This window comes from Thamnophis sirtalis, unplaced genomic scaffold, assembly GCF_051295495.1.
Source record: "Thamnophis sirtalis isolate CommonGarterSnake01/CBP01778 unplaced genomic scaffold, rThaSir2_p1.2 scaffold_3, whole genome shotgun sequence".
NCBI lineage: Eukaryota > Metazoa > Chordata > Lepidosauria > Squamata > Natricidae > Thamnophis > Thamnophis sirtalis.
The window spans coordinates 63,157,597-63,172,400 of NW_028261383.1; the positions used below are offsets into that span (position 1 = coordinate 63,157,597).

The following is a 14,804-nucleotide window of genomic DNA, read 5'->3' on the forward strand; positions in this document are numbered from 1 at the left end:
TTCAAAACAGTTTTGCTAGGAATCCAAAGTACATAATATGGTATTAGAGAAAAAAAAATATCCCTCTGGATTCTGTTCTAGGCATGCCTAGTGCAGACTTTGGGTTGTATATGAAAAATGGATTGGTGTTCTGTGTGTAAAAAGCTTCATTTCTGAACTTCAGGTTCTAACTGAATGAATAGAAATAATCTCAAATAAACCATATTCAGAAAACTTACTTTTATTATTAATGTTCATATATTTTTTCCTCAAAAGTATCTAAGTTATACATATTACCCTTGCTTTAAGTACAAGTATTTCAAATGTGTATGTATATATATATATATGAGTGTATAGTATGAGTAAACTGGAGCACAGAAACAAAACAAGAAGAAACAGTAATCAGAAATTACTTGGAAAAATAAGTATCTTGATAAGGTCATGTCATCAAAGTGATAGAGTGACTAATATAAAAAGAGCAGGCTCATTATAAAACACGGTTCCAGACATGTTATGAATAGGTAAATTGTCATGCCACATTTGTTGCATATAGTAGTGATATACATTAGTTACACGCAACTATTGCTGTCAGAGGAATTATGCTCTCAAGGGGAAACTGTTCGTGTATCAGCTATTACTTGGAGCTGATACAGTTCTAACCCTGTCGTCAGAATCTATCTGCATTCAAACATGCAGATCTCTAGCTGTTTCTGTTAAGGAACTCTTTTGCTTACAGTGCAAGTAGATTTTACAGTAGATTCAGCCTATAGAATTTATACCCTACCTATCCAAATTCAATTCAATTCAATTCAATTCACCTCTCTATGTATGAAGGTCCATTTAGACTGTAGATTTACAGGACTGTAGAAATATAAAATATCTCAAGCACTTTATGGGGAATATTACCATTTGGTAGAACAGAAACTGTGCAGCTCTAAATCAGAACAGTACCAGATTACTTCAGCTGCTTTAAAGCAGATTTAAAGTATATTTTTCTTTTTGCCCGTGTAAGTCTTAACATAGCCACATTTGGTTCTGTTCAGAACTGCCTTGAAAGGATAGGAAGGGGGGGAGGAGAGAGAGAGAGAGATATATACTCTTGAATATATGCCAAGAAGGGTGGCAAAGAACATTTAGGGAGACACCCTGCCAGCCACTTTCCAAGTTACAAGTCTATTATCCCCTTTCCATAGCAAACTCTCCAATTCCTTAAACTAGCTTATACTTAGTAAGTTTAACTTCAGCTGAAAAAGCTGCAATTTTACATAAGAATCTCAACTTAATTTTCAAACAAATGCCACTTTTATATTAAACCTTAAGAAATTGTAATTCTTTAGGGTTTTTGTTTTGTTTTTTACAAAAAAGAAAACTAAGATTTTACATACAGCAGGGGTTGGATCTTGCTTGGCAAAAATCAATTGCTCTCTCCCAAGCTTCTTGGGAGATAAAAGCTGAAGAAGCCTACTGGATTAGGGACTCTGGGACAATGGACAGTATTCTGACTGCCCCAACAAATATGTCTCTTCTAAATTAACTGAAAGGTAACTCCCACTTTCCTTATGATTCAGCCTCTTATTCCAGATCTATCCCTGTAGTTTCCACAACTCTGCTGAAAGCTGAATATAATTTCTAATACTTCTTTCTATAGTATATTGCTTCAGAACTCAGGAGTTGCAGCAGATACTCCCTCAACAAAGTTATTCAAAGGCACTGATCTTCAAACTTCTGACTGTAAGAAGGAACCAGTAAAGTTGTATTTTGCCATATGTCTATGTGTGGTGTGTGTGTGTGTTTGCCGTTTTTAAATGTTTGCTGTCCCAAACATATAGTCCTGGTCTAGATGTATTTCACTATAGCTGACATCCAATACACTTGAACAGGTTAAGAATTAAACTACATTGTACATCTTTGGAATAATATCTATCATGATTGCCTTGAATCCTTGCTTCCATTTCTGTACAACTCTTGTTACATCCATAGTATACCTAGTCTCCCCCTTTTTTAAGGCCTATCTTCCCCTTCCCCTCCCCCACCCTGAAGAGACACTTTTGGTCATCCTCAGTCCTGCTCACGGAATGGGAAAAGAACCTTCCTCTCAAGTTGCCGTAGCTTCCCATATTTGGTGGGCAGGATCTTTCTTTTGTGCTATGGAATGATCCATAAAATCCATACTACCAAGAATTAATTTAGGCTTGTCACTTTAGGCACCTTAATGATTTGCACACAGAGGCACAAAGCAGGCAACTGTTATTCCTACTGAGATTCTCTTGCAGATTCTTATAATATATTTGGAGTTACAGCTGTGTAGAGATCCATATGTGAAAGGCAAAATGTGATTCAGCGCATGACACCATCACATGCTCCAAATTTTACCCATCAACTCCAAATCTCTGCAAGCCCTATTAAGCATCTAATACTTGCATTTTTACTAGAGAAAGGAGTGGAACCTATTAAAAATATATCTGGATTGCAGAAATGCAGAATGATCGCTACACAACAGCAAATAACTGTTGTTATTTTGCTGCCATCTAATATTCATTTGCATTTTTGCATCCCAACTACTATCCTTAAAAATAGATTTGGAGTTGCCCATGAAAATACAAAATTATTTTTCAAGTTGGAATGTCAAACTGTTTTAATCTGTGCAACTCTGTTTTACATGGGCTCAGTTAAAAAAATCTCTAATAATGGTACTGTGGGATTCTCCCACTTCCAAATTGATAGATTAACCAGAGAGAACATTCTAAGAATTGCAAAACTGCACCATTGGTGGTATAGTCTTTAGCATGAGGGCTGGTTCCAGAAAAACACCTTATTTTCAGGACTGTGTGTAGTATTTTTTTGCAATCCTTCAGAAAGATCTTATTAAAAATTGAAGCACCGGTTAGAAAGCAGATTCCCCCCCCCCTGACTTTGGGTTACTTACTATTGATATTAGCATCTCTACTACCTGCCAAGCTCTGATGTTCAAATTAATGAATGAATCTGCACTTATGAATCAGCCACTTACTTGATTTTTAGGATGAGTAACAATCACATCCAAATAACTAGGTATTAAAGCTTTGTTATATTGGAAAGTAAACTATTCTCTCTCCTTCAATTTTTCATCCCATCCATCTTAATTTTGGTAATTAAGAACTATGGAAATCTCATGTTTTTGTATCCTAGCATCCACTAGGCCATATTTTCCTTTCCAATTCACACTGGCCACATCAATTGGAATATTTGAAGGATCAAATATTACATCTTTCCTACACAAAAAGCACATGCAGGCAACAAAATCATGAGAATACGCTTGATGGTTACAAATAGGATTACTGCTTCTTGGGGAAAAATAGCTGCCTAGTTCTGTAGAGCATTAGGCTTTCCACACAGGAAATTCGGATTTAGAAATAGCCTGTAAATTATACTGAATCCTCTCATGCAATAAATGTGTAGGGAATTACAATTTTAAAAAATGGATTATAAGAAAAGATTATTTTACAAGAGATAATATAGAATTTCTTCCATCAGAAGAACTCATGAAAATGCTACTTGCTGCATAGCAAATATTTGATTACAATGGGCAGATCCCTCATGTTTTTCTAGTGTTGCTGTTCTTCATTAATTAAGTAGTTAGTCACATTTAAGGCTGAAACCTCAACACCAGATGAAATTGAGATTGCACATAGCTGCCTTTTCCCATTCATAAGCATACCGAACCTTTATGTTGAGGCTACAAACTCTAAAGTTGGAAGCAAAGAGATTCAGAAAACTCTCTCTCTCTGCAGCCTTTTAAAAGTTGCCAAGATCTAGAAGCCCTAATTAAATTCCTTCATGCATATCTTACTCTTTCACTGTATATCCTATATAATAATTGGCTTTCCACAACAATTTTCAGCAGTAACCTTCTCTGCTGATTAAGTGCTATTTGGAATTTTGCCTGTGGCTGCTGAAATAGCCCTTTTTTCAGCCTACCTGCCTACCTACCTAACTTGCTGCAAAAGTTCAAATAGCCTCTAGATGGCAGTAGAGTTAGAATTATCTGTATCTATTTGGATTCTTGCAGCACAGTTTTGTTAGGCCCACTCTTTCTTCCTTCTCTTTGGTTTCCTTGCCTTCCAAGAGTCACTAATGGCTGGCCAACTTTTAAGTCAGAGTGGGAGCAGGAATTTGAGAACAATGGAATTATTTCCCAGCCTTCAAGTGGCAATGACCTTCTGTATATAACAAGGCAGTTCTCGGGCATAAAAGCTATTAGGCAAAGGAATGGCAGCCTTGGCATCTATTCCCTATTGTATGCTTTCATTCCTCCTTAAGAGATCTTTGAGCAACCTACAGAAACTTTATATATTATTTTTTTAATTATTTCTCTCTTAAATATAACTTTCAGTTTTATACTTTAAGTTATCTGTAGCACAGGTAACAAAAAAGCAGCCCGAGTATTTACATTTCTTGCACTGAACAATGATTTGGCTTCTGGAAGCAGCAGCATATCTTCAATGCTTTCTAGATACATTATTTTACATACTCTCATTTCTCCATGGTATCAACTCTGGGGCTAAATGTTAATGGTCTGAGTACAAACCACATCCTTTCAAAGTGCAAAACTGTGCTGTTTCTATTATCACTCTTCTTTCAAGGCCTTTTGGGGTTTGTATGAGGATAAATCCTTTGGCCAGATTAACTGGAATATATATTAGAACGTTGTGACATGTTCTGAATTCCTCAGCCTCCTAATCCTATTTCTGTCTGTCATATACTTGGTCCCATTAGAAGGCTTGAAAAATTTCAAAGAACAGGAGGGAAGAATTAAAATCTGGCAAGAGTAAAAATAGAATGCTGTGGAAGATGCCCAACTTTGAAACATTCCAAAAATTATTGCAATATAAAAAATTACCTCAGCACCTCAGGAACTCCTTGGGAAAACCAAAAACTAGATTTGGTAAAAGACTGGACAAAGTCTTTCAATACAATGGCACTCCCAGCTGGGAAGTCCACACTAATGTCTTTGCTAGCTCTTTCTTCTGTAGAGTAAGGGCTTTAAAAGGAGCATGGTATTCTCCTCCCATCCCACGCCGGGATACACAGCAATTTCTTGTAAAAAAATAAGTTAATTCAGGAGCCCCTATAAGACCTTTCCCCTCAAAGAGGGGCTGTTAAAAGAAAAAGAACTTCCCTTCCCAGTATACCCCAAACACCAGACACAGGGTTTCAGAGTGGCTTTTGCTTAGATTGCTCAGCTGCTCTCTGGCCAATCCATGTTTCTATTTCTTTAAAAACAGAAGTAGTCACATCAGGAAGCTCTTTGTGGAGAGCATGGAAGGCTTCGTCATATACCTGCAGAATGCAAGAAAGGAAGTTGAAGGCTCATTGCAAAATACTTCTGATAGACCATTCTTCTAATATATGCTTTTCGTGCCATTTTAATTTGACAACTCTGGCCACATCTTGTTCTATAGCTATCAAATTAACCCAATTTTTGAAGTATTATCTTTAATTAGGGAGCAATCTTGACTTTTGTATTTTTAATTTTTTGCTTATTAGGGAAGTGGTTAGTACTTTACAATATTTTAATCACATACATTCCCCTAGTGCTCAGATGTGTTGTATAACACTGCTAAGCAGCACTAACACAGACTCTTTAATCTTTCCCCATTGCAATACTTTTAGTGTCCAGGAATTAAACACATTGGGGCATAGATGTAGGAGTTTCACTGAAGATTGCTCCTTTCATACATATTTATATTTATTAAATTTTAGTAATAGCTTAGAAAATCCTCCTAAATTGCTGGAAGACATTTGCTGGTAAAGATCTCAAATATCTGATTAATAAAGTGTTACTGAAATATTTTTATTCATTGAAATGCCACTAAGTATTTCATGCCCCATTTTGCCTGCTCTGTATATTCCTCCTGTCATGTATAACATCAAGAAAAAGATAATCAACTTTTAAAATGTTACATCTACAACTCTTTTCCATCTATATTTTAGTCCTGTGCCTTTATTTCTCTCCAGCCATAATGTGTTTTTTTCCTAATACCTCCATTATTTTCTCTTCTAATTTGGAATTTCCTGTCTGAATGCCCATTTACTCAGTATACTCACAATAACCCTCTATTCTCTTTTCATAGTGACTCTATGAAAAATAACCTAATCTGTTCCTTATCTACAAAATACATTTAATATTTGTTTATATACTTAGTTACACTCATCACTCTCTTATGTAATCTTTCTTTATTTGCAAATTTTAAGTAGAAACTATCTTTTGCTAATCTCTAATATTAAGTAAAGAATGCACCATTTTTGTAATTCACATTTCATCTGTTATGTTAGAATTCAATCATCTCATCCATAAATGTCTACTGTCAAGTAATAATACTATCTTTAAAATGTACATTGCTCCACCAACTCAAATCTATAAATACTTCTTATAAATATTAAAGGATGGCATGAGAAACTTCTAATCACGGTTCAGAGTTTACAGTATACACAAGAGAAAATCCTAAGGAAAATTCCTAAATATATTCACTGTGATGTTTTCAGTGTGCCCAATTGCACCACTAGAGACTGGAAATTATCTAACAGAGAAGAGGGAGTTGTAAGGGACTTTTTCTAGTTCAACTCAAGTAGGAAACTTTATACCATTTTAGACAAATGGTTATTTGTCCATGGGCAATATACAAATTTGAAATAGCCAAGGGGATGGATCATGCATTTTTTGATGATAATGTTCTATGCTATTTCCATGTGCAGTTTTGGAGGATCCTTATATCTATTTCTGATTAAAAAATTATGTGCTAATGAAAACTGATTCATTCTGTCTCCTGAAATGCAACTTGCTTCTTTTAGGTATTCTTTTGGGCATTTTTATAGAAGTGAGATTTTTATAAAGAGCCATTGTACTATTGCCATTGCTATTTTTGAATGAATGTATCTCATGATTAAGTCTTGCTAGAAGCAATGGGATTAATCAATCCCTTAGTAAACGGACTTTGAATTAGGATGAATGGGAGAAATTGAAAGTTTTACTTGAATATCATCCCAAAATTTATTTCATCCGAGCATTCTTAGTACTTGAAAAACCAAAGCATGCCTAAGTCTAGATAATTTTGTAAAATATCTGCTTAGACCAATACATCTGAATCAGAGCACAACTTTAGAAACAATAATTGTTTGATCCTGCAAAAATTGAATAAATTAACCTTGAATGTTTTATCCTGACTTGGGGCCGTATCCATCAACAAATAAGACCCTCTGATGTCGCAGAGTTTGTCCGGTGAACCATGGAGCACCAAGACGGGGAGAAACAGTTTAGGGAGAGAGCGTTCGATTTTGGCAATAGCATTCAGTAGCTGAATGACAAAGGAGACTTTCATGCCACCATGATAAACCAGGGGGTCTGAACGGTAAATTTCAACCTGTTGGGAGTAAAATGAGTAAAATTTCAGACATTTTAGCCAGCAAATAAATCAATTTCATAATCAACAAATAAGTACTTTTTTTCTGTCATTTTGGAAGAAATATTTTTAAAGACGATACATTTTAATAGTCACATAACCTTTTTTTCACATTTGATTAGGTTACAAATAAATGCCTTCCCCTTTGAATTCAGACTTGAAACTTAATTTTTAACCTTATTTCAAATGTATGCCAATATCTAACAAAGAACTATGTCCAAGCAAGACTACTGTCAATGGCCAAAAGATGAGTGCCCTCTGGTAAGTGGCACATGGGGAATCTAACTCTCTAGATCAGAGGTGGAGAATTGTGGCCCTTTTATGACTTGTAGACTTCAACTCCCAGAACTGATGAGGTATGGAAGAAATTTGATTTAGAACAGGGGCATCAAACTTGCAGCGTCAGGTTGTTGCCACATGACATATCACGTCTTTTCCCCCTTCGTTAAAACAGGGGTGGGGTTGGCCACTGGTTTAGAAGAATTTTATTTTGCACACACACAGGGTCAGGGAAGGGGCAAGGGAGAAAGAAAATTATGCTATCGGAAAAAGCGTAAACTCTTTTTTGCAGCAGCCTGACATTTTTCATAGCAGCCCTGACATTTTCACCCAAATCCATTGGCCTTTTCTTTTCCAATTTAAACAAACGCTCTGGGTTCTTCCGGCTACTTAGCAACTAACTCTAGCCTAAAAACTGCCCAGTTGTTTGGTGCTGTTCCACAGCATCTCACACACAGAGGCAACATAATTCCAAGCAGTTTCACTTACTAAAAAGCAACAGTTTTGAAGCACTCTTGAAAGAAAGAAAAAAATCACAAAGGAGTGGGTGTTTGAATTGACAGACGTTCCCTTCCCACAGAGTAAAATTTCAAAAACTGGTATGACATACTCCCTTCGGCACCGCAGTACAATGCCACTAATGCTAGGAGATGGGCTTTTTTGTTGTTTGTCCTTCACCCCTAACCCTGTTTTTTACTGATATTTTAAAAATTCCTAGAAATACAAGAGACTCAACAGAAGTGCAACTTTTGAAAGTTACTGATAGTATCTTGAAGTATGTATATCTTACTGATAGACATACTCCCAAGTATGACATTACGTGACTGTCCAAGCAAGGGACACAGTGAAGGAACAGAAGAAAAATAGCTAGAGATTACACTTGGTTTTAAAACTCTGATTTAGCGTGAATATTAACATATTTGAAAGTGTTGCAAATGGACAGCTTCTGGAGAAAGAAAGGCTGTGGAAGATAATGATGATTTTAATGAGGGATGCAGAAAGGCAAGAAATGACAAGTCAAAGATCTTTCTTTTTTATTACATTTCTTCTTTTTCAGTATTCAGTCTGCATTCATTAATTTCTCTAAATATCATTTGCTCAGTTTTGCATACTATTAACAAACACCGTCCAGATTTTTCATGGAGGTTTTTTATAACTTAAAAAAACCCCTCAGAACCATAGATTCTCTCTTCATCCAACCACCTTTAAAGGCAGGATATTGAGACTAATGGAATAACTTAATAGTGATATCCATTTTTGTGTACAGGAGGTCCTTAGTGTTTCTGATCAAAAGTGTTGAATACTACACCTATATGTAACCTTCACTTAAAATGTATTCATAGTATAGGTAGTTCTTATTTAGTGACTATCCTGAATGCAATCAACCTGCAACCTCATACAGAGATTGTGAACAGAAAGTAACTTTGCAACTAAGCCTCACATTTATGATTTTCACAGGTCTGCAAAGCAAAGCAGAAGTAAGATCATAAGCACAAGCATTGTTTCACTTAGTAAGCACTTTTGTTAATGCCTGACTTGGTTCCAATTGTGGTAGCTAAAAAAAAGATTACCTGTAGTTGTTTGCTATTATTTATTACTGACATTTATACTTAAGAATATCAGAATTATATTTGAAATGTGACTCTACCATCCATTAATTTATTTACATAAATTTATTTTAATATCCAATCTGTGTTTGTTTTTTGTTGCTGTAACCCAATAAATTGAAATTTGCAATAAAATGTCTGTTATCTGGATTCTATTTTGGGTAATTACACCATTTAATTCCAAAAAAACCCCATACATGGTTGGTGTGGTTTCATTACTATTATCACATATTCTGTTTTTTATTATTTTGCCAATTATAGAACATACATCTATCACACAATTAAATATTAATAATAAATTTATATTGTCTTTCTACAAGCAATTGGAAATAAACTATGAAAATGTAGACAAATTATCAAAATCCAGGTAAAAGACCTTTTGAACATTTTTGGTCTCACATACAATAAATCAAAGATACTATATTATCCTCTGCTTATTTAATTTATATATTGCATCGCACATGTGCATCTCTTACAAAATAAAAAAATAAAACAGCAAAAAAGAGAAGGAAAAATAAATAAATAAATAAAGCAATTAAAAACAATTAAATGTAAAATATGGGAGAGTACCAATCAACAGCTTATATAATCATTTCACCTGTTCCATACCTCCATTGGATTGCCATACAGATACAGAGTCACTATAGAAAGCTAATGCTACGTTAGTCTTTTAATTCAAGAAAACTCTCATAATTTACATCAGTGAAGTCCAAAGGACACAACTGATTTGGATTTGCGGGGCAAATATGGTCTGATATTACTGAGGAGTATCAGAGTGAAAAAACTTTATTAGCTCAAAAATGATAATAGGACTTAAAGAAGTTCTTAGAAATCTCCAAAAGAAAATCTGAAAGTATTCTATGAAAAGAAAATAATAAAATATACATAAGTTATTTTGAAGACTGGATGGAAGTCAACCATTTCCACATACATGTTTGCACACACATATAAATTGCATGCCACCCTAGTTCATACTAAGCTTGAGGCAGTAATTTGTAAATATTTGCTGAAGAAACCTATAATTAGAAATCTTCAAACAACTATCATCGTAACAAATACTGCGATAAAGCTATTCCTCATTTAGCAACTACCTCATTGAGTAAACTTTTACAACAATTTTTTAACAAAAACATTTTCAGACCAGTGTGCATTTAAAACCAAATTTGGTGCACTTGGTAACACAGGCCTTCAGTGTGAAACTAATTAAAATCTGATCACTTTCAGGCAGAAGCACAGCCTGATGTAAGGTTCTAATGAACTAATTAAGGTCACAGAACTGAGCTTGTTAACTTGTGGTTAGCATTTTGTAGGGGAAAGGCTGCACTGCAGAGAAATGCAGCTTGGGACGAGATAGCTTGCTTAAGCAATCTCTCTGCTCTGTGTGGAGGGAGGGGACAGATCAGGTGGAGTATATCTGTAGCCCAGATTTTTATAACTTAGATATATCAATACTCTTAACAAAAGAAAGCAAATGAAACTCTTCTTAGAGTACCATCTTAGCTGCTCCCATGTGGTTGTTATACATATGGTGCCTATTGTACGTGATCTTGTGACTGGATTAAAGTTTGGATATAGTAATAAGGGTTGCTGTGATATAAAAAGCCAAGCACAATGTCCTAAATTATTCCACCTTATATTCACAGTGTAGGAACTATATCTTGGCTGCTCCCCATGTTCAAATTTGGTGTATTAATGATGTTTTTCAGATATTTTTCCAGCTAAGAAGAGGCCCTCAGTGTGGGGAAGAAGGCTTGATTCACATGTACTGTAGTCATAATGCAAGCCCATTTAACCATCTGCATGTATCTTGATTCAAACAGAAATATGATCACAATCTTCAGTTTACAACTGAAAGTGCAATAAAGGAGATCTCTGCCTAAGGCAGGCAAGATCGAAAATAATTATGTTGAACAGCAATGCTGCCTTATCTTTTATATGGCCTATTTTTAGGGTCTGTCTTCCTGATGTTTCACACTTCAACTCTAAGGAGTTCCATCTCATTTGAATCTCATTAGTAGCCAAAGAATTATGGAGGGCACCAGGTTAGGGAACACCTCTCCAGCACATAACAAAAGATTTGAGATTTGGAATTATGCATCTGATTTAACTAACCAGAAGTGGGGGAGGGGGGACCTAAAATGTCTCAAATCCTTCTACATTTCAGTTTGTGCTTTAAAAACCAAACTGCTATGAACACAAACAAATCAGGAAATTCTTGGAGACTATCCCAATGATATTTATAGAGACTAGAAATTGGTCTGCCTGATGAATATATTCAACATGTAAATAGTGGCTGTTCCCAGCACAATCTGAACTTGTATTCTGCAATATTGAATGTGGGTGATATTATGAAGCTGGAGACTTATTTCTGTCAAACTGCAGATCTTTTACATATTGCTTTTTTAGAAGAAAACTAAAAGTAGCAGATAAAAAATATGGCATTACAACCCAGATCAAACTTTAGGTTCTTAAATGTCTGAAAAGCTGCTCTGCATAGTACGAAGGTATCTCAAGGTGAATGGCTACTAGAAATACAATACAGCAGTTCATCTGCTTAAAAAATGCCTCCAGAACCATTTTACTACATCATTAGGCTCATTGGACAACTTCCCTCATATCCTGAAGGCATTGTGTCTGGTAATATAAAGGTGTTCTCAGAAGTAAAACAGAGGAAGGGGACCTTGTGAGAATAGGTATCATAACAGAAATTTGACAACTGACATTATTTCACCAGATGTGGAAAGTAAAGGCAGAATTTGTCAATATGTGAATCATATTATTTGATCTGCTTTTCATTCACGAGCGCCAGGACATAAACTCCCTATTCCTAATAACTCACCCTGTGAAGTAGATTGGGCTGAAAGAGTGAGTAGACAAAGTGACCCAGTTGAAAATGGACCAGAACCTGCATATCTATGCAGTCATTCAACCTCACAGTAGCTACCGTGAACGTCTGAGATAATAATAACAGTAATAAAACAAAGGACTGATTTCTATTAAATGGTCTCTACTTCTCATTGATCCTGAAAATAAATAGCAGTCATGACATTTTCTGAGTTCCTAGATCCTCATGACAGTAGTGTTATAAAGCAGAGATGACTTATTTCTGCTACATGGATTACTGTCTCTCTATCCTTCAGCTAATTTGTTGGGAGGCAGAAAGCTTCTGCCTTCTTTTTATTCCACATCAACAGACCATTGTTCAGAACATGGTCCAAGACAGATTTATCCATGCAACTAAATCTGTGATAATATCCCCTCCACCCCAAGTACTTTAAGTTATCTTCCCAAAACTAATGTTTTGACCTTCATGTTAAACATACATATTAAATATAAAGGGCTGAACATGTTTGAGCATTTTATTATTACTGCATTTGTGGTATTCTGTTTCTATATGGATGTCATACTTCCTTCTCAACATTGCCAACATCAGAATTTCATCAGCATACATTAATCTTTAACAGGACTGACTTAAATAAATAAGTAGAATAAAAAATAGAAAAAATAGAAAAAAATGGCCAACAGGGATATGTGTTCACTATACTTCATGACTACTGACAAAGTGGCATTTTAAAAATCTGTGTGTATTTTTATATTTGGTTAGCCACTGAGACTCTGGTACTTGCAGCAGCATAAAAGACTGATAAATAAATTATAATGTAAGGATAAATTAACATCTGCCAATCATATACTCACTTGTGTCATAGAGACCTAAATGTATTGTAATGTTTCTACAGCAAGCTAAATACCATATCTTTTCTTCCTTCAAAACACTCATGGCAAAAATGTTATTATTGCAATGATTCAGCTTATGTTTTTTTCTCCACTCTCATCAAAACACTCATCTTTAGCATAAATGAAAGACAGAAGATCATGCAGACTAAAAGAATCAGATTTACCTCACAGTTTTGACAAAAAATTTATTAACCAGTACAGACAAGCCTTTCTTGGTTCATATTTATGATCATATGCAGTATCCTGGGGTCATGTGATCACTTTTTGCAACCTTCTGATAAGCAAAGTCAATGGGGACAACAGATTCACTTAATAACCAGGTTACTAATTTAACAACTGTAGTGATTCACTTAACAACTGTGGTAAGGAAGGTTATAAAATGGGGCAAAGCACACTTAACAAATGTCTCACTTAGCAACACAAATTTTGGGCTGAAATGTGGTTATGAGGACTACCTGTAGGAACAGGTATTCTATTCTCTCTATTTATATTTGTTTGATTTGTACCAAGATGGAATTACTTACTTATGATCTAGTTATACTGAATGGGAAAGAGCCAAACTATCACAAGGCAATAAATCAACTTTAAAGAGAATGCAATTCTCACCTCTTTCTTATTCCGGGAAATGACATTTGGATCAATAGATCCCAGAGACAAGTTTGGCAGGACAAGGTTAAGTATTTTAGCTGCAAATACCTGAGGGAGAAAAATATAATTAATATCTTGGAAGGCAAGAAGAGAATTATAGATGTCAGTTTTGCAGGTGTCAGAAACTTTCTTTTTAGCTTAACCACTACATTGTTACTGCATTCCAGCTGACGATCTGCTCCTGAATGCCAACAAATGGATTTATTCCAAATGTACCAGAAAGGCCGAAGATTCTCAGGACTATTTATAAGGGAAAGCTTGATGCAACTGGCATTATTCCCCCAAACCTCTTTGTCCAACTTTAGGACTCCTACATTTCTTCCTGACAACAAAAAAAAAGAAGGAATCCTGGCTGAAGAAGTTGAGAGATAGCCAACTTTTCCCCCTCCTCAAGGGAAGTCAGGGTTGTTTGCCAGGGTTCCTTCCTTGTTGGTATTCACTTTGTATTTTAGTTTCCTACAGTGACAATTGTAGCTTATGTGATTTACAATATAGTTCTTTCAACATGGTAAACACATTCTGAAGCAGGGATACAAATAAAGAGAAAAATGTATACACATTGATTAAAGAGATCTATTGCACAGCTAATTTCTGCAACTTAAATACAAAAAATATGAAGATACCAAAAGAAGAAAATACTTGAAAAAATTCCACTAATACGATTCTATAACTGCCTCCAATGCTGAATAATCTCTGATCTTCTGTAGATTACGTTCTAATTAACTGGTCATCACTTAAAAACAATGATAGCGAAGAAAATACTTTGCCAGGCCTATTTTAAGGACACATTCATTACTGCATGAAGTAATGTTTCCTGGAAAATGTAAAATGAAATCTGTGACCTTGATTTTCTATGAATCCATTAAATGTAATAATATCCATTAACATTTCTCCTGCATTAGAGATTGCTACAGACTGTGAGAAAAATATATTGTATTAATGATAAAAAATAAAGTAAAAGTTCTCCCAGAATAGAAAGTTTCAAAGCTGACACAATTTCAGAGGAGTCTATGACAGCTCACCACAGCCAACTCGCCATGGCTGTCTCACCATGGCAAACTCGCCATAGCCAAATTGCTGAGGCAAACTCGCCACGGCAAACTCACCACGGGGCAAC

At 35.3% G+C, this 14,804-nt stretch overlaps 1 protein-coding gene across 2 annotated transcripts in view; it reads right to left on the reverse strand.

The window, feature by feature from the left end:
- Positions 1 to 204: 204 nt before the first annotated feature.
- MGLL (monoglyceride lipase) overlaps positions 205 to 14,804 on the reverse strand; it is an 89,922-nt gene continuing 75,322 nt past the window's right edge. For both annotated transcript variants that reach the window (XM_087708980.1, XM_014054723.2), the window contains 3 exons: positions 13,646 to 13,735; positions 7,164 to 7,379; positions 205 to 5,298 (listed from right to left, as the gene is read on the reverse strand). In XM_087708980.1, the coding sequence (XP_087565106.1) occupies positions 5,173 to 5,298; positions 7,164 to 7,379; positions 13,646 to 13,735 (432 nt within the window). In that variant the 3' untranslated portion in view covers positions 205 to 5,172. The remainder of the gene's footprint in view (positions 5,299 to 7,163; positions 7,380 to 13,645; positions 13,736 to 14,804) is intronic.